General features: G+C 41.8%; 1 protein-coding gene across 1 annotated transcript; it reads right to left on the bottom strand.

Moving 5' to 3' along the window:
• Nucleotides 1-5,693: 5,693 nt before the first annotated feature.
• LOC117271664 (noelin-3-like) lies at nt 5,694-21,832 on the bottom strand. The gene is made up of 6 exons (XM_033649989.2): nt 21,385-21,832; nt 18,162-18,305; nt 14,854-15,009; nt 12,087-12,306; nt 9,147-9,253; nt 5,694-6,510 (listed from the first exon to the last, which is right to left on the bottom strand). The coding sequence occupies exons 1-6, from the start codon at nt 21,451-21,453 to the stop codon at nt 5,833-5,835; spliced, it is 1,374 nt and encodes a 457-aa protein (XP_033505880.1). The 5' UTR covers nt 21,454-21,832; the 3' UTR covers nt 5,694-5,832.
• Nucleotides 21,833-22,193: the final 361 nt, after the last annotated feature.

Raw genomic sequence — 22,193 nt, 5'->3', positions numbered from 1 at the left:
TGCCTTTAGATGCTGTAAGAAGCATATGAGTTAATACATGGGCAGGTCTATGACATGGGTGAACTCCAGGGATCAATATCTCTGGAGATCCATACTGTGTTTCCTAAGGCATGGAGTTACTTTGGCTGCCTCTCTGACCTTTGAGATGCTTCCTGTCCAGCTGACCTGCATTGATCTGACCCACCCACGGCTCTGTCGGAGATAAGAGCTGTGGGTGTTGGGTGGAAATCAGTGTGTCCATATAGGTGTGTTTTCACATGCATACATCTGTGTACTGTATGTGTGCGTAGTGCAGGGACACTTGGTAATGTTGACAGTTACCTTTGGGCACGCAGCTGCCAGTGGATGGCTAAAAAAGGTCATGACACCCACCGTGTAATCACACCTCTTCCCCACAGAAAGGCTCCCTAATGAGCCAACAGACCGCAGAAAGTGACTCTCAACAAGCCGTTAAGCTTTAGTCTGTACTGAGCAGTTAAATCCTGTGATCAACACATGAGATTTCAGTTACTCTTTACATTAGTCAGTATGTTACTTTGCCACTACACTTGCCTCAAGACATCTCTCACAAAATTACAGTCTTGGGAGCAAAGATTTATTTTAGGACTCACTGCTACATTCAATTTCGTGGAAACTTGCAAATGTTTTTCTGGATAAAAAGAACTGCCTCTTTCATTAACCTTAGCAGAATGCTTGTCAAATCTGGCTGCTGGAGAACTGCGTTTGTTCATAATGAACTTCTATTCTTGGATTTCAGTTTCTCTACAAAATGGTATTTGAGAGCCTCATTGTTCACCACAGATTTCTTATCCACTTCTTGTCTCTCTATCCTCTTATCCTACATTAATTGTCATGTTTATTTTGGAACAGATTAAACGAGATAAGGCGTGAGATAATTTCACTTGTCTCCGCAGCACGTACTGTTGTTTGACTCGAACATTTCTGGAATCGAGTGGGAAACATATTTCTTGTTGGGTTTTATTCACAAGGCTGCCAATTAAAAGTGTAGCTTTTATTTTTTGACCTGGCTGCTGGCGGTTAATGATCCCGTTAGCGAGTGGATTTATTATGCCTGTTATATAAATTTGCAGCCATCTCATGATTTTCTGTTTATTGAGGAAAAAGAGAAATAAAACGATGATTTTTTTTTTTTCTGTCCTATGTAATTATCATACTAGCACTTGATTCATCTCTGCAGGGGCATTCAAAATTATGAAACAAATAAAAAAAATACAGGGCTTTAACTGAGTATAATTTACATATAAAATACCAAAAACAATAAAAAGCACAATAAAAAACAAAGAATATCACATCACTTTTTAAGTTACTCTCAACCGCTGAAGGAAAACTGTAATACATAGATAGATAGGTAGATGGATAGGAAGGTAGGTAGGTAGGTAGATGGGTGGGTGGGTAGGTAGGTAGGTAGGTGAGTAGGGAGGTAGACAGGCAAGTAGGTAACTGGGTGGGTAGGAAGGTAGGCAGGTAGGTTGTGGGGTAGGTAGGTAGGTTGGTAGGCAGGCAGGCAGGTAGGTAGGTAGGTAGGTAGGCACTAGGCAGGAATGTAGGCAGGTAGGTGACGGATGGGTGGGTAGGTAGGCAGGTAGGTGGGTAGGAAGGTAGGTAGACAGGTAGGTAAGCAGGTAGGTAGGGAGGTAGATAGGCAGGTAGGTAGGTGGGTGGGAAGGTAGGTAAGCAGGTAGGTAGGTTGGTGGCTAGGTAGGTAGGTAGGTGGGTAGGAAGGTAGGTAAGCAGGTAGGTAGGTAGGTAGGTAGGAAGGTAGGTCAGCAGGTAGGTAGGTTGGTGGGTAGGAAGGTAGACAGGCAGGTAGGAAGGTAGACAGGCAGGTAGGGAGGTAGATAGGCAGGTGGGTGGGTAGGTAGGTAGGTAGGTAGGTGGGTAGGAAGGTAGGCAGGTAGGTAGGTAGTTAGGTGGGTAGGAAGGTAGGTAAGCAGGTAAGTAGGTTGGTAGGCAGGTAGGTAGGCAGGTAGATAGGTAGGCAGGTAGGTAGGTAGGTAGGTAGGTAGGCAGGCAGGTAGGTAGTGGGGTACGTAGGTTGGTAGGTGGGTAGGAAGGTAGACAAACAGGTAGGTAGGTAGGTAGTTAGGTGGGTAGATAGGTGGGTAGGAAGGTAGGTAAGCAGGTAAGTAGGTTGGTAGGCAGGTAGGTAAGCAGGTAAGTAGGTTGGTAGGCAGGTAGGTAGGCAGGCAGGCAGGTAGGTAGGTAGGTAGGCAGGCAGGCAGGCAGGTAGGTAGTGGGGTAGGTAGGTTGGTAGGCAGGCAGGTAGGTGGGTAGGAAGGTAGGTAGGGAGGTAGATAGGCAGGTAGGTAGATAGGCAGGTAGGTAGGTGGGTAGGTAGGCAGGCAGGCAGGTAGTGGGGTAGGCAGGTAGGTTGGTTGGTAGGCAGGCAGATAGACAGGTAGGTAGGTAGGCACTGGGCAGGAAATTAGGCAGGTAGGTGGGCAGGTAGGTAGGCAGGTAGACAGGCAGGTAGGTGGGTATATGATCAACAAATAGATTGTGATGTATTATTATATCTATATATATCTATATCTATATCTATATACTTATTATATCTATATAATAAGAATTATTTGCAAGAGGAAGTAACACAGCAGTATATAAAGTAATTTTAAATAGCCCCAACTTAACCAGCTACAGCATTTAAGTGATGTACACATTAATGCATTAATATTTATAATCCAATCATATACTTTATTCTGAAATGGGCTATTCTGTTTAATGAGTACTTTTGTTACTTTAAGTATAATTTGATGCAATCATTTTGTGTTTTTACTCTAGGTAAAATTGTGAATGCACACCTTTATTTGTAACAATATATATTTTATATTGTAATACTACCACTTTTATATCACTTCACACTGCCTGATATTAACCAGGTAGACAGCAAATATCACTTAATGTGATAAAAGTTCTGACAAAGTGTTACAGCTGAGTACGGCAGAATAAACCTCAGTCACTGTGTCCCTTTAGAGGACAATGAAATAACGTTTTTGGCAGAAAAGCACTGAGCTCTATAATTTAAAGAGACGTCACATTAAATTATAATGCAGTGCTCTGTGGTGAGGCATTTCACTGTTTCGTTTTGGTTGCAAAAGAGCCTCTAGAACAAATTTACCAAGCTGTTATTCTGAGAAATTAAAACACAGAAGACTGACTTAATGAAAACAATACTTTTATTTTGGTTATGTAACTTCTTATTTACACAAATGAATGCTTATTAAAGTAATCTACTGCTGTCTGTATAAATGGTTTGTTTACCATTAATATAGCTAGAGAGAAGGAGAATGGGATGTTGTGCAGATACAAAATACACAGCTATACAGTTACAGTAAAAATGGTATTAGGATAGCCAACATTCATGCACGAGAGCTGTTATCCTTACAGAACGCACTGCACTGAATAAGGCATACAAACTGTTGCTGAAGTTACAAAAAGGCTTGTATCTTAAAATACTAAGTCAAAGGCAATCAGACATGCTGTTTGCTCAAGTGCTTTGACTTAGTACTCGAAGACATCCTATGACCTGGATGACTGAGAATCTTCATAGACACAAAAAGCCAAGTACAATAATTATACAGGTGCATTATGGTTCACCACATTTCTCCATGTCTTGTACAAGGTCATGTACAAAAAAAACCCCTTAGAAAGGAAAAGTACAAAGATAAATTGAAAGCTAAATGGAGGCAGTGAAAGGCAGGAATAAATTAGGAGATGATGATGAATAAATGGCAAGGAGAGAATGGAAACAAAACGAACAATTAGTGAACACAGTCAAAATATGAATAAATCAGGGGGGCATGAATAAATGCAACACTGAATGAGAAGACCATTATAAATATGAGGACTTCATTTGGGGGAAAAAAGCTTTCATTTTGGAGAAAAAAAGGACCTGCAGATATTACAGAAAGTTCATTTAGAGTGCCATTATTTAGTTGAAGATGTGTTACTTGTATATTTTAAAATGCACCAAATGTGTATAAACTTTGTGCAGTCCTTTATTTTTATAGAGAGAGTGTCATGTTGGCACTTGGAGATTATCTTAACTCTTCAATAACTTAATTAATTTTTATATGAAAACAGGAAAATAGCAAGATGTCAGTAAATGCATTTATATAAAGTGCCCAAAGTAATCAGGGAAATGATGAATACATAAATAAATAAATAAATAAATAAATACATTTATCATAGACTGCACATAAAGATGCATCTCCACTTACTCCCAATGTACAAAAATGAAGCCAAAGTATCCCAGTTATGGCCGCTGCCATCTGGTGCTGTTGATGTCATTTGGAAACAGTCTGCTTTCTCTGCAGTATCAAGTTCTTGCCCATTTATCTGTCTGACCAGTTCCAAGCAGCACCATTGATCACCAGCACACTGATTGGCACACACAGCTCTCAGTCATGACTTCAAACCTCCCTTTAATAACCTTTTAATAGCATCAATTAACAAATTAAAACCAAACGTATCAGATAAATGAACATTTGAACATCAGCGTGATAACAACTTTATAAAATAATAGAAACCATCTTTCAGAAAACTATGTTTGAAGTGTACTTTAATTCCGGGTTCACACTACACGATATTTTTGTCTGTTCCGATGGTCACTATGTCAGATTAGACGATTGTGGGGACATATCCTGTCATGACTTGGCCGACAGACATGACAGACTACACGATGGTCCACATCAATCGTCCCTGGAAGTGTGTGATGTCATCGGGTTATCTTGTCCTATTTTTATTAGTAGTACTATTATTTCAGTCACTGTGGCTGTTCATGTGCCAGCTGAAATGTTGTAGTAGTGACATATAAAATGCCAGGACAGGAGCTACATTTTAAGTACCAGATGCAAACTGTGCAAGTCGCTGAATCCTCCACAATAAGTTCCTGCAAATGTTTCACAATAAAAGCTTTTTTAGTTTTTAGAAAATGAAGGGATTCTCTCAACCAAAGTTATGAGGGGATTTTATTATGAAACAGATGCAGAAAGTGTCGAGTTTGAAATGACGGCGCGATGCATTAACTTTATCAAGGCAAACGGGAGCGGATAAAAAGAAAGTATAAAAATACAGAGGGAATAATAAATAAAAGCCCGTTTACAATGTAGTCTGTTTCAAATGAAGCTGGTAGCCTCTGCAGTAATGATGAGTAAAAGCCCTGCCACTATTTTTTAAATTGTATTCCTTTATATCCGTCTCCATTGTGAAGAAATAACATTGTTTGCTAGCCGTATGCTACTGGCAGTACTCACCAGGCTGCTAAGGTGCCTCTGCTATTTGACGCCATCATTTTCCTCTTTTTACTTTGTGTGGTTGGCTAGTCCCTTGAGGAAATATCAAAAAGTTTGCGGTGTTGTTGACATGCAGTTGTCCACGGCAGGTCAAGTTGACATGCTAGACTTAGTGTCGGGATGTTGTGAGGCGTCCCAGACGTGGCGTCAGTTGTCGTCCTTTATGACACACTACACAAGATAAAACAATGGATTATCACATACGACACTTGTTCACGATCCGAGCCGACACTGTATGAAGCTGCGTCGGGCTATAATCGGGCTGATATCGTGTAGTGTGAACCAGGCATAAGATTTTAGTTTGGCCCATTTTCCATCTGCTACCATAGAGGGGGCAAGGTTTATGAGTTGTACAGCAGCCAGCCACCAGGGGGTGATCGAGATGTTTTGGCTTCATTTTGGGGGAGCTATCATGTCGTCTGTCTTTATCATACAGTCTATGTCATTTATAGGAACATTCAGGCGCAAACCTCCTTGTTTTCCATAACTTCTTTTATGTGTATGGATGTCCCTCTGCTTAAGAATCGTCCTCAGTTTTAATGATGTGGAAAAGTGTAACATTGAACAGGACCTGGTGGCCGTTGTTCCAGCCGTAGAGGGCGCGGTCCCTGGCGTTGTAGTCCAACATAGACATGTGGAAGTACTGGTTATGAAAAGGAATGTCTGTATACTCGTATGTGGAGGTTTTAGTGGAGTAAGCATAGTATACCTTGGCGCCGGTCAGGTGGGAGTTAGTGATGTAGAGCGTCCCACAGATCATAAAAGACTCGCCGGCATTTCTCTTTGAGTACTCTGTGTTCCATGTGCTGAGGATCTGGAGCGTGTCCGGGTTCAGCTGGCTGATGACGATGTTGCCAGCGTTCTGGTTGGTCGCATACACGGCCCACAGGCCCAGCTCGTCCGCCATCAGGTCGATGTCGGAGAAGCCTCCCCAGGTGTAGGGGTACACATTGTGGAAGCCCGCCGACTCCAGAGCCCTCTGGGTGACCACGCGGCCCGTCTCGAAACTATACCTCACGATGATGTTGCTCTGCATCTTGTTGTAGTAAAGAGAGCCGTTGTACACCACGTGGTCGGTTCCGGCCCATTTGAAAGGCAGGTTGTAGGTCCTCGACTCGACTCCTGCCACAAAGTCAGCAATGGATTTATATTCTTTTACTATCTTGTTGTTGGTGTAGCTGTCCATGTACCAGACCTGAGGACAAATAACACAGACAATGTTCCTGTGATGTTTAGTTACAAGAAACTGTGCCAGCTGTACAAGAAACAAAATATCTTCACTCATTCAGTTGTAGGTTAAATTATAATCACTTGTAAAATACAAAAATGCATTTACATGTTAACATGTCCATAAAAAAAAAGTGTTGAAAATGAGGCTTTCTTTTAAAAAAGGATTACAGAGCACATGAGCTCCATAAAAGGGGATATATAAAGACCCAGCAGCCAGACATTTGTTGGAGGCCAAACGTTCAATAATAGACTTTTATTCATTCATTTATTTATTTTTTAGTAATGATGAGGTCAGACTGGTAGTGGGCAAGGCCTGTATTCATAAAGCTTCACAGTACAAAGACTCGCTCTATGACAATAAATAGAACTATTATGTCTTTATAACAATTTCCCTTCACAGTTGAGACTAGATCCTAGTAAAGGTAAAAGTTAATCACAAATGATCCTAACTCTCAGGAGTGCTCCTAAGCCTTGGAAGCTATTGTGAAAACTGTTAGGAGTAGGTAAGAGGACTTTTTAAGAGCCTTGAGAGTTTTTTGAGCTGAGGAGAAAATGGTGGAAAGATGAAGAGGTAAAAGAAATATTCTCCAAATGCCGAATGACAGTAAGTTAATGAAGTAGCACTCATTCACTCAAGCACTCAAGATTAGATTGTGAAGGGAAATTTGAGATTTAAAAAGCACCATCAGAAAAAAATTAACATCCCATGTCTTAGCATTTTTAAGACTTTTGAAAGATTGACTCAAGACATTTTAATATCAATTAAGGCTTTATTTCAAGAATTGTGAATTCACTGTCTTTTATAGGACTAGTATCTTTCCCTTTTTCTGTAAATAGTCAGTGCTTTATATCTGTCACATGGATGATAGGCCTACACATTTATAAAGAGCTGCTGGAAGAAGATCAGCTCTGCACTCAGGATTTCAGATAAATAGACTATATGATACTTGTTAAGGTTGCTCAGCAACCTCAGAGGCAACTTGCGGCTGAGCTCTTGAAAGCTGACACAAAAAAGGCACAAGAGTAGCACCCAGCATCTGACCTTGCGTTTCCTGGCAGTTAAAGACATGGCATGTGTACGGCCTCTAATTTCCAGGGCTGGTACCTGCGGTTATTACACAGGCTAGTTAATAACATGTCGGGCAGGAAATCCAAAGTGTGGGATCATTTTGAGAAGGTGAAGGACGAACCCAAGGTGATATGTAAACTCATCTTCATTGGTCGACTACAAACATGACGTATCATCTGAAACATGGAAGTAACTACATGCCCATTAGCCACTTAGCACAATCATTACTGCTTTGCCGGCAGCGTCATTAACAGGCGGCTCGCTCAGTGTGTGACGTGCACTTGTAGATAAAATATAGGCTTATATTAATGAAGGTTCATTAGTACGGTTTTGTATTTCTCTGTAGTCATGTGGATGACTAGTCGACTAATGGTCCTAAATGACGTTTATTGGTCAACTAGGGAAATTCTTAGTCGGAGGCAGCTCTAGTCTTTAAAGACTTTTCAAGAATCTGCGGGAACCCTGACTAAGATATCCAGCAAATGGAAAAATGCAACAGTACAGCAGTAATGACTTGGGTCTGTCTCAACCTTCCGTCAGTGGAGTGATCACTAACAATCACAGTGCTTTCACAGTCTCATATTGTGAGACCACTAGGTGTCCTAATGATGGCGTCCAAATGATGGCTGATGGTTCTAACAGCCAAGACATGTAGCAAAGTGCCCTCAAAGGGAAGGAATCAAGAATAAGACTGCTAGTTAGAGTTAGTGAGACAGATACAAAAAGTTTACTAAGAATGTTCAAAGCAAAGAGAAAAGTTATATTAAACGCCTTAACTTAGATTGAGCACAATGTATATAATGTCACTTTTTTCTTTTGTGACCTTGGATTTTACAAGCATGAACACACTGCTTCAACATTCTTTTTGTATTCAAAAAACTGGCTTTACAAATGCGCATAAGGAGGGAAAAGCATTGACATGTTAGTTTAAGCCTAAAGGGTACTCAGAATGCAGTTTGGCAAGTTACACAAAATGTGAACAAAATTTGTTTTTTACATAAAACTTTCAAAGGCAATGCTCTCCTTTCTCTTTTCATTACTCAATTCTACAACTGTTTGCGTGGTGGTTTTAATTAAGTTTGCAGTGTACTTTTATTTTAAAATTGTTGTGTTGACAGTGCAGCATCTTTCAAAAGCTGCCCATTAATGTGCCTCGAGCTCACTGGATAATTGATAAAGCGTCAGCCATCTTGAGGTGGATATAAAGGCCGGGCTTTTACCAATTCTTTTAAACACGCTAATGAAGGCCTTGCGCTAAAACACATTAGGGAATGAAGTGTTTTGAGTGAGCATTGAGTTATCCTTCACATTTATACAAAAGGATGTCCAAACAAAATATCCAGCTAGCAACATCAAGTTTTATGACTTCCTTAGCAGTTAAATTAGAAGTTTCAGTGACTATGATGCTGTAATTCAACAACATCTCTCCCCCCTGAACAACAGGAGGGAAGCAGTTGTATGTAAATTATTAAACTGCCCTGCGTTGCTTCAAAGGCTTGTAACACACCGCAAAGAACATTAGCTCGGCTTACCCTGTTGTTTTTGGGAGATGCCTGTGGGTCGGTCATCCAGGCTCCAAATCTGGTCCCTGAAGTTTTCACAGTCAGAGGCCCAGTGATCTTCATTAGCTTGCCACATGCTGAGAACACATCACACAGCTCTGGTCATATAAAGCACGGGCTGCACCAGCTCCACATGATAAAACCATAGCCAGTGTTGTGATGGTTGTACTGGAATACATCTCAAAGTGTCGGACTGCTTCGATCTGTGGCTAATGGATAAACAAAAATCTAGATCTGGGCTGTTTGTACTCAGCAACTGGACACTGTCACTTGCATTTCTCTGCTACTGTAGAGGGGAAGATGATAAACAGAGAAACTGCCACAGTAGAACTAGTATAACCTCATATGTGTCCGAGCTTTGTGACCATTTATCCCACATGGTGTAATATTTGAAGTAGCTGCACTTAATTCATCTTGCCAGACACTTTAATTGTACCAAATGACAGTAGGCTATCACTTGCACCCAAGCTTTCCAGTTCTCTATTAAGTATTTAACTGCTATTTTACCTAATCAATCAAAGTCTCATGCACAATGAATGCTTAAGTGATCATCTCGGGCTCAGGCAGATTTCCAGCCATATCCCATTAGCATTCACATGTTAGCTATTCACGTTGACACTTTGACAGGCTCCATCAGTGTTGATAACATAGCAGTTGGCAAATTGGAGTTTAGTTATGCAAACCTTCATCAGAGGCAGAGCTGCTCTGGAGGCAGACTTAGTCGAGTTAAACATCAATGGGTGGAGCAAACACAGTTTCAGTGCCAACACTGCAAATGGCAGAAAGGAACCAGACGGATTTAGAATAAAAAAGATAGATATATGATAAACCAGCCTGTTCTCATTCCCAGGGTGTCAAATACAGCCGCTTTGTCATGCCCCTCGGTGTGTGATATTGGCCCTTTGGCATCTTTATGAGACGGCCTGGAATTTAGAAGTCCAATGTAAATCCATCCAAGGCTGAGAGCAACTGACATGGTATAAATACTGAGAGTGTAGAGTGTGAGGAAGGGGAGGTGGACGGGTCAAACAAAACCAAACTTTCATCCAGGAGACCATGTTAATGTTATGCAATTTACGTACGTTCTTCGCACACTGATGTCACTCACATGATGAATTTATGTGACAAACATGCTTATTTTAACCCAAAACATGATCCTTTCTTTTTTTAACCCAACCAAGTACACTGCTCAAAGAAATTAAGGGAACACTTAATGGTCCAGCTCCTCCAGGATGGCACATCCATATGTGTGGTCGCAAGAAGGTTTGCTGTGTCTCTGAGCACAGTCTCAAGAGCATGGAGCAGATACCAGGAGACCGGCTGTTACACAAGGAGAGCTGGACAGGGTCGTAGAACAGGCATCAACCCAGCAGCAGGACCGGTATCTGGAACAGGAGGAACACTGCCAGAGCCCTACAGAATGACCTCCAGCAGGCTAGTGGTGTGCATGTTTCAGACCAAACTGTCAGAAACAGACTCCATGAGGGTGGCATGAGGGCCCGACATCCTCCAGTGGGACCTGTGCTCACAGCCCAGCACCATGCACCTCGATTGGCATTCGCCAGAGAAAACCAAAACTGGCAGGTCTGCTTTTGGTGCCCCGTTCTCTTCACAGATAAGAGCGGGTTCACACTGAGCACATGTGTCAGGTGTGAGAGTCTGGAGACGCCGTGGTGACTGTTATGCTGCCTGTAATATCACACAGCATGACCGGTTTGGCGATGGGTCAGTTTTGGTCTGGTGAGGCATATCCTTGGAGGATCTCACAGACATCCATGTCATAGGTAAAGGTACCCTGACAGCTGTTTGGTGGCCAGAGTGTGTGAGCAGATGCTGAAGGCATTGATGCCACTGACTGGCCCTCTCAGTCCCCTGACCTAAATCCAATAGAGCACCTATGGGATGTTATGTATTGGTGCATCCGATGCTGCCAAGTATCGCCACAGACTGTCCAGGAGCTCAGTGATTCCCTGATCCAGGTCTGGTAGGAGATCCCCCAGGACGTCATTCGACTCATCAGGAGCATGCTGAGACATCGGGGTTGCATACAGGCAGTTGCCATGATAAAATTCACACAAGTTGGATTAGCCTGTGATTTCAATTTTTTACTTTGATTTTAGGTGTAATTTTGAATCCAGCCCTCAGTGGGTTGATGATTTTGGTTTTCATTGACCATTGTTACATCATATTGTACTACACAGTGAACATCAGTAAAGATTTTCAGCTTGAATAATTCGTTCATCAAAATCTGATATGCGATTTAAGTGTTTCCTTAATTTTTTTGAGCAGTGTAGTTGTATTGCCTAAATTTACCTGCAACAGTTTCACAACATTAACTGTGTGTTACAGTGTGTTTCAGCTGTGCTTTACATAAATATGCTAAAGGCTGCCCTGTGCGTCACTTGGAGATGCTGAGGGGCATGACAAAGCGTCTGCAAATGAGAACGGGTTGCACGACCTTAACAATTATGATTTTATAGAAGCGTCAGCTGCACTTTTTAAATTACCAGTCAGAGTACAAAGCTTCATGATGCTGCCACCTTTTACCTCCAGCTTGGAAAATTGTTCTTTGAGGTAAAGATGAGTAAAACCACAAGATAGTGTTTAAGTGACTTTACTGTTAATGTGCAAATCCAACCACATAGGTATCATTCCACTGATTATACTGACCACTCTATCAGTTAACATAAAGTGTTGCCAGTTGCCTCCTCAAAATATGAAAATAATACATTGTTTTTCCAAATACATAACATATGCTCAGCAATATTTCTGCTTCCAGTTGCAGCTCTACTGTCCCCTGCTCCGTATCTGAAATGCCAATCTGCTGACAGAACTGTGCCTGTGATCCCTTGACCATCAGATAATCTGGGGTCACCATGCTTGAATCTACTTTTTCTACGATGGACTTACTGAGTTTGCTCATGCAGTTGCGGAGCCGATTTTCCAGGTTTAGGACCCTACGTTGCAGCTCCTCGTAGTCGTAGGCTCCCATTTCCTCCTGGATGCCCATCAGCACGCCAGACAGGTTCCTGATCTCCTCTTTGAACTGGGAGATGAGCTTGGCGTCTGTCTTGTACTGCTCCAGGACAGGGATCAGTGGCTGCAGGGACTCCATCTTCCCCTTTAGCTCCTGGAAAACACCAAAAAATACACAGCTGCAAAAACAAATCTCAATCAGTCTGGAAAGACAGGTTCAGTTTGTCTCCAGTGCAGCTGTCTCAGGGGCGTTAATGGGACAAGGTTCAACTTCTTAAACTAAGGTAACTTACTAATTGATTATTACAAAGCATTGTTGTTTGAAACAGAACAGTATAATTTAGATATCTGGCATAACAATGTAAAAAAATAAATATTTGCAGGAGAGATTGTATCAACAGTTCATCATAATAAAGAAAATGTAAGAGCGATGAGGAGGGAAAAGTCCTAGTAAATGAATTTCACTGATCGATGATAATAGTAATAGTCATAGTAATTGCACCTATTATTGTTATGTAATGTCAGCGTCAATTATACAATGTCATATTATATGGAAGTCCTCTCTCTTCTGTGAAAATACAAAGCTCTGATCCAAGAGAAGTATCAATTTTAGCAATGCCTGCCTTTTTATTACTTGGTGTCAGAGTTAAAAGTTGATGTATTGCCCATCTGTATCAGTAACCAGTGGTAGGAGAAACACTAAGACCTTGTAAACAACATCATGGAAATAGTCTTGCAAGTCTGGCATTCAACTGCAGGAAAATAAGTATTGGCATCAAAATATATTTAAAAGTACCAAAGGAAATGTAGTAATTCTGCAGAATGGCCAATTTCAGAATACATTTATTTCATCACTGTATTATAATTATTGATGCATTAATGTGTAAGCATCACTGATGGTGAAGCTGGTAAGGTGGGGCTCATTTAACTACTTAATATACTGCCAGGTAGCTTAATACGTAATAATACATCATACAGTAATTCATAAGTTGACATACATTCACAGGCCACTTTATTGCACCTTGCTAGTTAAGTGTTGGACCCACTTTTGCCTTCAGAACTGCCTTAATTCTTTGTGGCATAGATTCAACAATGTGCTGGAAACATTCCTCAGAGATTTTGGTCCATATTGACATGATAGCATCACACAGCTGCTGCACATCCATGATGTGAAAATCTCCCGTTCCACCGCATCCCAAAGGTGCTCTGTTGGATTGAGACCTGGTGACTGTGGAGGCCATTGAAGTACAGTGAACTCATTGTCATGTTCAAGAAACCAGTTTGAGATGGTTTGAGCTTTGTTACATGGTGCGTTATCCTGCTGGAAGTAGCCATCAGAAGATGGGCACACTGTGGTCATAAAGGGATGGACACGGTCAGCAACAATACTCAGGGAGGCTGTGGTGTTTAAACCATGCTCAGTTGGTACTAAGGGGCCCAAAGTGTGCCAAGAAAATATCCCCCACACCATTACACCACCACCAGCAGCCTGAACCGTTGATACAAGGCAGGATGGATCCATGCTTTCATGTTGTTTACACCAAATTCTGACTCTATCTGAATGTTGCAGCAGAAATCCAGACTCATCAGACCAGGCAACGTTTTCCAATCTTCTATTGTCCAGTTTTGGTGAGCCTGTGTGAACTGTAGCCTCAGTTTCCTGTTGTTAGTTGACAGGAGTGGCACCTGGTGTGGTCTTCTGCTGCTGTAGCCCATCTGCTTCTTGGTTTGACTTGTTGCTCATTCAGAGATGGTCTTCTGCAGACCTTGGTTGTAACTAGTGCGTATTTGAGTTACTGTTGCCTTTCTATCATCTTGAACCAGACTGGACATTCTCCTCTGACCTCTGGCATTAACAAGGCATTTTCGGACCAACCCTAGAGATGGTTGTGCGTGATCAGCCCGTAACAGACCAGCCCGTCTGGCACCAACAACCATGCCACATTCAAAGTCACTTAAATCACCTTTCTTCCCCATTCTGATGCTTGGTTTGAACTTCACCAGGTCGTCTTGACCATGTCTACATACCTAAATGCATTGAGTTGCTGCCACGTGATTGGCTGATTAGCGATTTGCTTTAATGAGCAGTTCGATAGGTGTACCTAATAATATATTTTGACTAATGCCAAATTTGCTATAGTGGAGTAAAATGTCCAATATGGCTTGCAAAATGTAGTTAAGTAAAAGTACAGTATAGTATGGTAGTTGAGTAAATGTAGTTAGTGACCTTACACCACTGCCAATAACTGTTTTTACTCTGTGGTGTAGAGATTTACAAGAAGAGGCAGCAGCATGTATAAAACATCGTAACAGAGTCTCTCTATGTCAAAACTACACTTAACAACCGAAGGATGAGTATTGTACTTGATTGCTGCTGCAGGAAGAACAATATTCTTTGTCTGCATTCTGTTTCTTAAGGGTTAAATAAATGTAAAATGGAAGTGTTTCATGTAGCCATCAGGATCCTGTCACTCTCACTGATAAAAGAGTTTTAAGAATCCATGCTGGATGCTTTCTTCACAGCCTGTCTAGCTTTTTAAGACCACATTGTCCTTCGCCGGGCAGTGGTAGACTGGTATTGATCTCGTCAGGAATAAAAGTTTATCTATTCAGATGCTTCTCAGGTTCCTTTAGAGGAGATCCTTTCACCGCCTCTCCTGTGATGCTTCTCACAAAGTTAAACATCAAACAGAAAATATACCTGAAAGTTTTTGTTGACGAGCGTCTTCCTGTCCGATTCGAGCTGTCGAAACTTTGACCGTAGTCCTTTGATCTGGCTCTCCATCCTCATGATATACTGAAAGTCCCTCTGCGTCCGCAGGTTCAGCACCTCAATTGACTGCGACATGTTCTGCACCTTTTGAAAAAGAATGAAAACAGCGCATTGATTTTTCCGTCCACCGCCAAGATTAAAATGTCCTCCATGTTCAGCTGTTCAGTAGCCTGCCATACTCTAACTTCCCAAAGAACAAATCAACATTTTGACCTCCAACGAGATTTGTCTTTTAACCATCCATGTGTGAGCTGAATAGAGCGCTGAATACGTGGACACGGAACTGTGACATGGCTGCTTTCTATTTTCTCTCAGTTTGTAAACATATATTTCACTTTATGAGTTATAATTGCCTGTTTTTTACATGTCATGGAAAAACTGTTGAATCTCCCACATTTGATAACATATGTCAGAGCAGATATTTGACACGAACATTACAGCATCTCTCTGATTTAACAAAAGTGCACTGGGTTTATGGGGCATGTGAACAAGAAGAAACATGGTCCTTTCTCTCTTGTCTCTTTGGCTCTACTTGTAACCAACCAGCATTATTGAAGCACATCGGCCGCAAAGTGGCACAACACTCCTACATTGTGTTATGCATACTTTTCTGGCTCTGGTAAAGGGATCCTAAAATGGCCTCACTGAAGCCTGAGGCGGCTTAGTACATTAGTGTCAAAGGCCCCAGTGAATGACAGAGAACACCCTTTGGCATACAACATTAAAATGTAGGCTAGAGCAATGTTTCCTTATATGGCATACTAATTGAGGAAAGTGACTCTGGTGCCGTTCTATTTGTTTGTTTGTAGATGTTGCATTAAATCACGACTGTCATGGGATGGAAAAATTGAATTAAAGGTCCAGTGTGTAGGATTGAGGGGAATACACTGGCAGAAATGTTATACAATATAATAAGTGTGTTTTCTTTAGTGTATAACCACCTAAAAATAAGAATCATTGTGTTTTTGTTACCTTAGAATGAGCTGTTTTTATCTAAATAGGGAGTGAGCCCTCGTCGACAAGTTTTTGCGCCAGCCACCATAGTTAGAAGCTCCTCTGTGACGGCAACAGCATAGAAAAAAATAATTTTTAAGGTGAAACTGCTTTATTCAGTGTTTTTTTTTTGTTTCAATTTCAGGCTTGGTGAGTTTTAGAGAGGAAGAGACCTCTGTGGATAATTCGGCACTCGGTAAAAATCTCCTAAACTTCTGGGTCATAAATTACCAGAGAGATAATTTGAGCATGCACTAGCAAGTGCTGAGCCAGTGGCCCTTCTATGACAAACTGAACAGCATCGGAGAAAAAACACTTTTAATCACCTGGTCAGTTTGTTCTGGAGAGGAAGAGACCTCTGCGAATTATTCGGCTCCCGGTAAAAACCTCCCCAACAATGAACATCGAAGGAATTCTAACTGGGAATTCATGCTTGACATGCAGGAAAAGTTTCACCTCCTCACCACTAGATGCCACTAAATCCTGCACACTATCCTCCTGGGACCCGAGCTTTTGTTTGATGCAGTTTTGATCTCTCCTAGCTATTTGGGAGCGGTAGGATCTGATAAGTATAAAAAAACTAAGCATTGTCTTTGAACAGGAAGTAGTTTTTGAACTGAATGATGTCCTCATATGGGGACAGTTAATGTAAATGCCTGAACATTGTTCTTTTTTTTTTTTTTTTTTTAAACTCTTTATTTATAGATCATTTTCCTCTTTTAGTACAGGAAGGTAAAACAAAAGACAAATACAAAACATTGAACAATTACCCATATTCAAGGTCCGGGGGTGATCAGTAAATCCAAAAGACAAAGTATCATACCCAGTACATGCATACAGTCTCACTCATTAGCCAAATAGGCTTGCCATTTCTGCCATTGTTTTTCCCCTAGATCTTTTTGGAGTCTGACTGAGTAAATCATTTGCTCTAGTACATGTAATTGTTTTACAATATTAACAGAAGAATCTGTAGTGGGGGCATTTTTCTGGAGCCAGCATTTTGTGATGGCTTTTTTACTTGCAGCCATCAAGACCCTAAGTAGGTACACATCAGCTTTACTCAACCCATCTGGCATATTCCCAAGATACAGAGTTGTGAATGATACATTCATATTAAAACATAGAACCTTTGAAATAATTTTTGCCACTTCCCTCCAGAAAAACTGGATGGAGGGGCAAGACCAAAAAATATGGACATGATCAGCAAAAACCTCTCCGAACATTGTTCATTTTGTAACTCTGTATGAATTTTCCTTGTTCTATACTCTGAGAGGAATTGTCTGTATGAACAGTCTGTCACACCTAATTGGCCTGTGTGAAATGCTGCAGTAATATAGTTCCAATGTCCACAGACATGATGATAATAAGGTCCCAATGTCCTCAAATACCTCCTAATTAACAGTGTCTTAGCTTGTCACTGTTGCAAATTTGTATGCGATATTAAACTACAAACATTATTAAGCATAAATAAACAAGTTTAAACCATAAAATTTGTTCAGGTAGAGTTGGCTGCCATCTTGTTTTTCCATCTATTATTGTATTTGTATGTGCTTTTGCTACCACTAGATGGCACAAAAAAGTGTCCACGAACGAGGACAAAAGGTCTAGGTTAAGCAGAATGAAGCATAAGTTGCAGCAAACCCAAAATGTGATGTCCTCATGTAAGGACGGAGCGTCTCAGGAGGGTATTTCTCCAAAAGTCATGTCTCGACTTCAGTTCAGTGTTGGCTGTTTTATTCAGAGCTACATTCGTGTGATTAATTCAAAACTCATACTTTAATTTACATAAAAAGTCATGGTCGTAGTTTTTTTTATACAAATTTATACTAATTTATACAAATTCGAAGTCCACTTTGACAGAAATAATGCTCCTGATCAACAGCTTAAAGCCTGATAATACTCAAAGCATTAGCAATAGTCTTGAATGGTTTATTGCGAAAAAACGGGAACACTCCAGTTCTGTTAAGGTGGGATGGAGAGCGTTCTCATCTTCTCAAGCAGCCATTCAGCTGATGTCATCCATGTAATATATGCAGGAGTGGAAAATAGGGTTACGGACCTGGCTGTTGCAATCTCTCAGAGGATTAGGGCAACAAAGAAGCATGAATAACGATAGAAATCAATGTGACATGTCTGTATGAATTTAGGTGTGCTGGTTGCTTACAGTAAATGTGTGTGTGTGTGTGTGTTAGAGTCTGTATCTGTCTCATAAGCAGAAATGTGTGTGGCTCGTGTGCGCATACCTTCTCCAGGAGCTGGCGGAGCTGTCTGCCTTTGGCATCTCTGGAGCACAGATTCTGTTCAGGTGCCACCACTGTGCAGATACAACGCCCATCTGCATCCTGAGCTGAGCTGTACACCTGCCACCCCTCCTTTGGCCTGATGGTCTGCATACAGAAACACAGGCACAGTCGTAAATACACAGCACACACCTCTAGAGGCAGGCACACTAAATAGATTCAACAGCGATGATATCACTATCGTGAAATTGCAGCACGCAGCTGTTATGTTTTCCTATTTTCTCCTTGCGGGTCATCCATTCTTCTGCCTTATGCAGCCCAGCGCTTTAACACCAACCAATTCCACTGACTTATAAAAAGTCTGGCCTTTGAAAGAATACATTGCTTTTGCTTTACGATATTCCTCCACAGTATATGGTCTCGGGAGAATTTCCTCTCCAACAATAAATAGTGTTTCCTGGCCTTGATAAATAACCCAAGTGCGGAAATTCCTCTGTTTCTTCTCACTAGGCCTTAACTGAAAGTCCTGCTGGGAGACGCAGATAAACCTGATTTGTGGGCGCTTTTCCCACTCTTTATTACATCCAATATGCTCCACAACACTAGAGTATAAAGCTACAAAGAACATAAAGTTATGCATCATAAGCCAATGCAGCATATTTTAATGCAGCACCATCAACTCATGTCAGAGTGTACACAGTAAAAACAAGTTCCCCTCCAAATATTGATCAAAGCGTCCTGAAGTGCTGGAAAAGTTGATAGCTACCAGACACACAAACAGCATCAGTGTTTGAACAATACTGCTGTTTAATGTCAGCATGGGAAATTAACGCCAGCCTCCAGCCAAATACTGGCAACCTTTTGACTGCAGATGGTAAATTTATCTGCAGCGGCTTTGGCAGACAACCAGCCATTATTTGGATTTTGTTTTACATCCTAAAACTCAGTCCGGCTGGAGAATAGCATGTGAAACATGTGAACTTTGGCCAGCCCTTTGAAGCTTGTTGATAGAAAAAGAGGAGTGCCCTGTTTTCATAGTGCAGGCATCCTTTTCCGTCTGCCATTCATCCTTATACCTGTCAGCCTGAGCAGTTTAAAGGGCCTTTGGAACCAGCTATGAAAGATCACGGCCCCTCTGAGCAGGCAAAGACGTCACAGCGAGGAGAAAGCTCAGACTTTGACTCATCGTTTTCACCCTCTGGAGAGACTTTTGTAGCTGAAATGTGGGTATATCCTTTCTGCTATATCACTGCCATAGAAAAGTCCTGTGTTTTGACAGCGAAATAGCCGATCACACCTTGAATTTTCTATTTTGCAATGCAGAAATCTGTGTTATGCCGTTTTATCACTAATATAGTTTTTAACACCTGACTCCTCAGCCATGTCTCCTTTTCACTTTTTTATCTTTAGGTCAGAAAATAAAATAAAAAATACCTCCTGCGCTATCAATCTCCCGAGCTTTCATTCTTTCTCCCAGCACAGCTTTCTTATGTTGCGGTTATCAGATTGCAAGAAAATTGTTTCAGGTATTATCAAAGCGCTGCAGGCCCCGATCTTTGTCACCCTTGCTATTGGTTGCTGGTATAGTTTGTGAACCAGGAGTTGAAGCTTATTTTACAGATGCCCTGATACTAAATTGGTCGTTATATGATCGTTGGATAAAAGCATCGTAATCTCACTTTTAAAATCTTTTTTATTTTTATTTTAATACATTATGTGCCAGCCCTTAACTGTGATGCTTAATGTGCATTTCAGGGAATTAAACTTTAGTGAGAAGCAGCAAAAATATCGCAGTAGAATATCTGGAGGTCATGTGTGGTACATCATAGCAGTCTAAGAGTTACTGGATGCCATGGTGCACTGTGACTGTAGCTGGAATCTGCCTGTCTAATCATGGCATCATAGCTGAATGGAATAAAAGAGGGAGGGAAAAAAACCCACCCTCAGCTCTTCTTTCCCTTACTTTGCTTTGAAAGGCTCCTAAAAAGAAGCCAGTTTCACCACTCCGTTAAAACCTTTCTTTCTCTTCTGTCTCTTGAGTGACGCACATCCTCCCCCCCCCTTCTTCTTCTCACTCTCGCATTTCCTCATATTAAAATGAATCTGTAGCTCAGCCAAGCCAGATGTACTCTCCAACTCTGCACAAAGAGTTTTTCTCTCATTAAATAATTCAGACAGCTGGTTCCTCCTTTGTTTTTGCTGTTCGTTTTCGACTTTCTGACAGATCTCCATTCAGCTTTTGAGCATCCTGTAAATGTTTCCTGTTTCTGTGAGGGGGGGGGGGGGGGGGGGCGAAGAGGGGGAAGCATTAATTCCGCACGGCACTTTCAATCATGGCAAGGTGATGTAGTATGTGAGGACACTGCTTTGCAATCAAGACACTGGCACAGGGATTGTACTCTGCATGGGTGGGATGAACCTAATCGACCATTGTTCTTGTCCAAATGGCTTGATGATCTGCAAGCTGCTCTTCCTAATTTGTGATAATGCTCCCAAATGCATTCCCATTTCGTAAAGCTAAAACGGGCAGGATACACACCCCCCCTCCTGAAAACATAGAATAAGGTGGCATGAAGGGGAAAACTGCAGCAGGAATTAATGAATCATTTCAGTTAAAGTATGAGGGGAGAGGGAGAATGTGCCTGTATTGAGATGTTTAGTGCGGCTTCTTCAGTCTGGGAGGGGATTTGGATATAATTCACACAGCAGCAATATGTTTTATTTATTTATTTATTCCACAATGATTGAACTCTCCCTTAAAAGTGAGTTATATGCCTGGCAATACTCCAGGATCAATATCAGTGCTATGTGGTAGATGTAGGCAATAAACATGAGTGCTGTGAGGGTGCCTTCTTCCTCTACAACCACTTTAAATTCAGTCTTTTATTATTTCAGCTGATTTTTAGCCCCCCCCCCCCCCCCCCCAAAAAAAAAAAAACATAACTGGCATGTTAATGTTTATTCCTGCCAGTGCTGGAGTGTGTACAGGCTACTGTGACTATGGCAAAGAAGCAGCCAAACATGCAAGAGAAAAAAAACTGAAAACTGAAACGAGTCATTTTCTGTGTTGCTGGCCACTCACCAAGCATTGTGCAATGCTCCACCCTAATTAAATACACCCCCAATCTGCTGAAGTTTTAAAAAAGGGGCATTACATGGCGGTTTTTGGCTCGTGCCGAAGTTTATTTGCTGCTGTATGAGAGAAATGTGACGGCAGTGAACTCACCACTGAAGGGCAGTATCCGAACAGCAGCAGGAACAGCAGCGGGTTCAGGACCACGGACAGCGACCACATTCTGTCGGCTGCTTCAGCAATGTGTCCCTCCTCCACCTCCTACCACCACCGCCGCGACCGGGTACAACAATTCTCACGCAAGTTTCTACCCGTGGGCTCGCGCCACCTCGTCCACTACGCGCTGGTGAAAAGCAAGGCTTCCTTGGGAGGAGGGGGGCACATCCATCCACTCGTCCCCGTTACGCATGCCATGTGGGCAGCGGGGAGGAAAATCTCGTCACTGCGAGAGAGGGGAAAAAGTTTGTGGGCACGCACGCAGCGAAAAATCCGAGCTGCGTTTGGGTTACAGGGACCCTGCTTCACGGATATGACATCATCCAGCTGCCTCTGTCGACTTTTAATGAATCCAGCTTGTTGTATGTGTGTGTGTGAGTGTGTGTGTGAGCGAGAGGAGGAAACACCGGCAGCTGTGCGGTGACAAAAGTTGCAGCTGGCTGTATTCAGCACAAAGTGGGAGATGGAGGCGCGAGATCAGAGCTGCTGCTGCGTTTTTGTGCCCGAGTGCACGCGCACAGGGAGAGACAGGGGGAGGGAGAGAGAGCGCGAGAGGGTGCTGTGGCAGCAACACGCAACACATTTACTTTTATATGGCAAGAAATATTATTGTTTTATTTTAGTGAACTACTTTAAAATGTGTAATTAAAAGTTAACTTAATAGAAACGAGCCCAAACCATTTCCTAGTTCATCTCTAATGGTTTTATACGGCAGCCCATTAATGCCAAGAAAAAAATATCTAGGA

Source organism: Epinephelus lanceolatus, chromosome 12 (genome assembly GCF_041903045.1).
Source record: "Epinephelus lanceolatus isolate andai-2023 chromosome 12, ASM4190304v1, whole genome shotgun sequence".
NCBI classification, from domain to species: Eukaryota; Metazoa; Chordata; class Actinopteri; order Perciformes; family Serranidae; genus Epinephelus; species Epinephelus lanceolatus.
Note: the sequence above shows the minus strand (reverse complement) of the source record. Positions and strands in the feature narration are given on the sequence as shown.

Bases quoted from the DNA above. Each gene is read 5' to 3' on its own strand.
- LOC117271664 (XM_033649989.2), bottom strand. From the start codon at position 21,453: ATGTGGTCGCTGTCCGTGGTCCTGAACCCGCTGCTGTTCCTGCTGCTG. The intron at 18,306-21,384 runs GTGAGTTCACTG...TTCTGTATGCAG, and splicing joins TCGGATACTGCCCTTCAGTG to ACCATCAGGCCAAAGGAGGG. The intron at 6,511-9,146 runs GTAAGCCGAGCT...ATTTGTCCTCAG, and splicing joins CATCTCCCAAAAACAACAGG to GTCTGGTACATGGACAGCTA.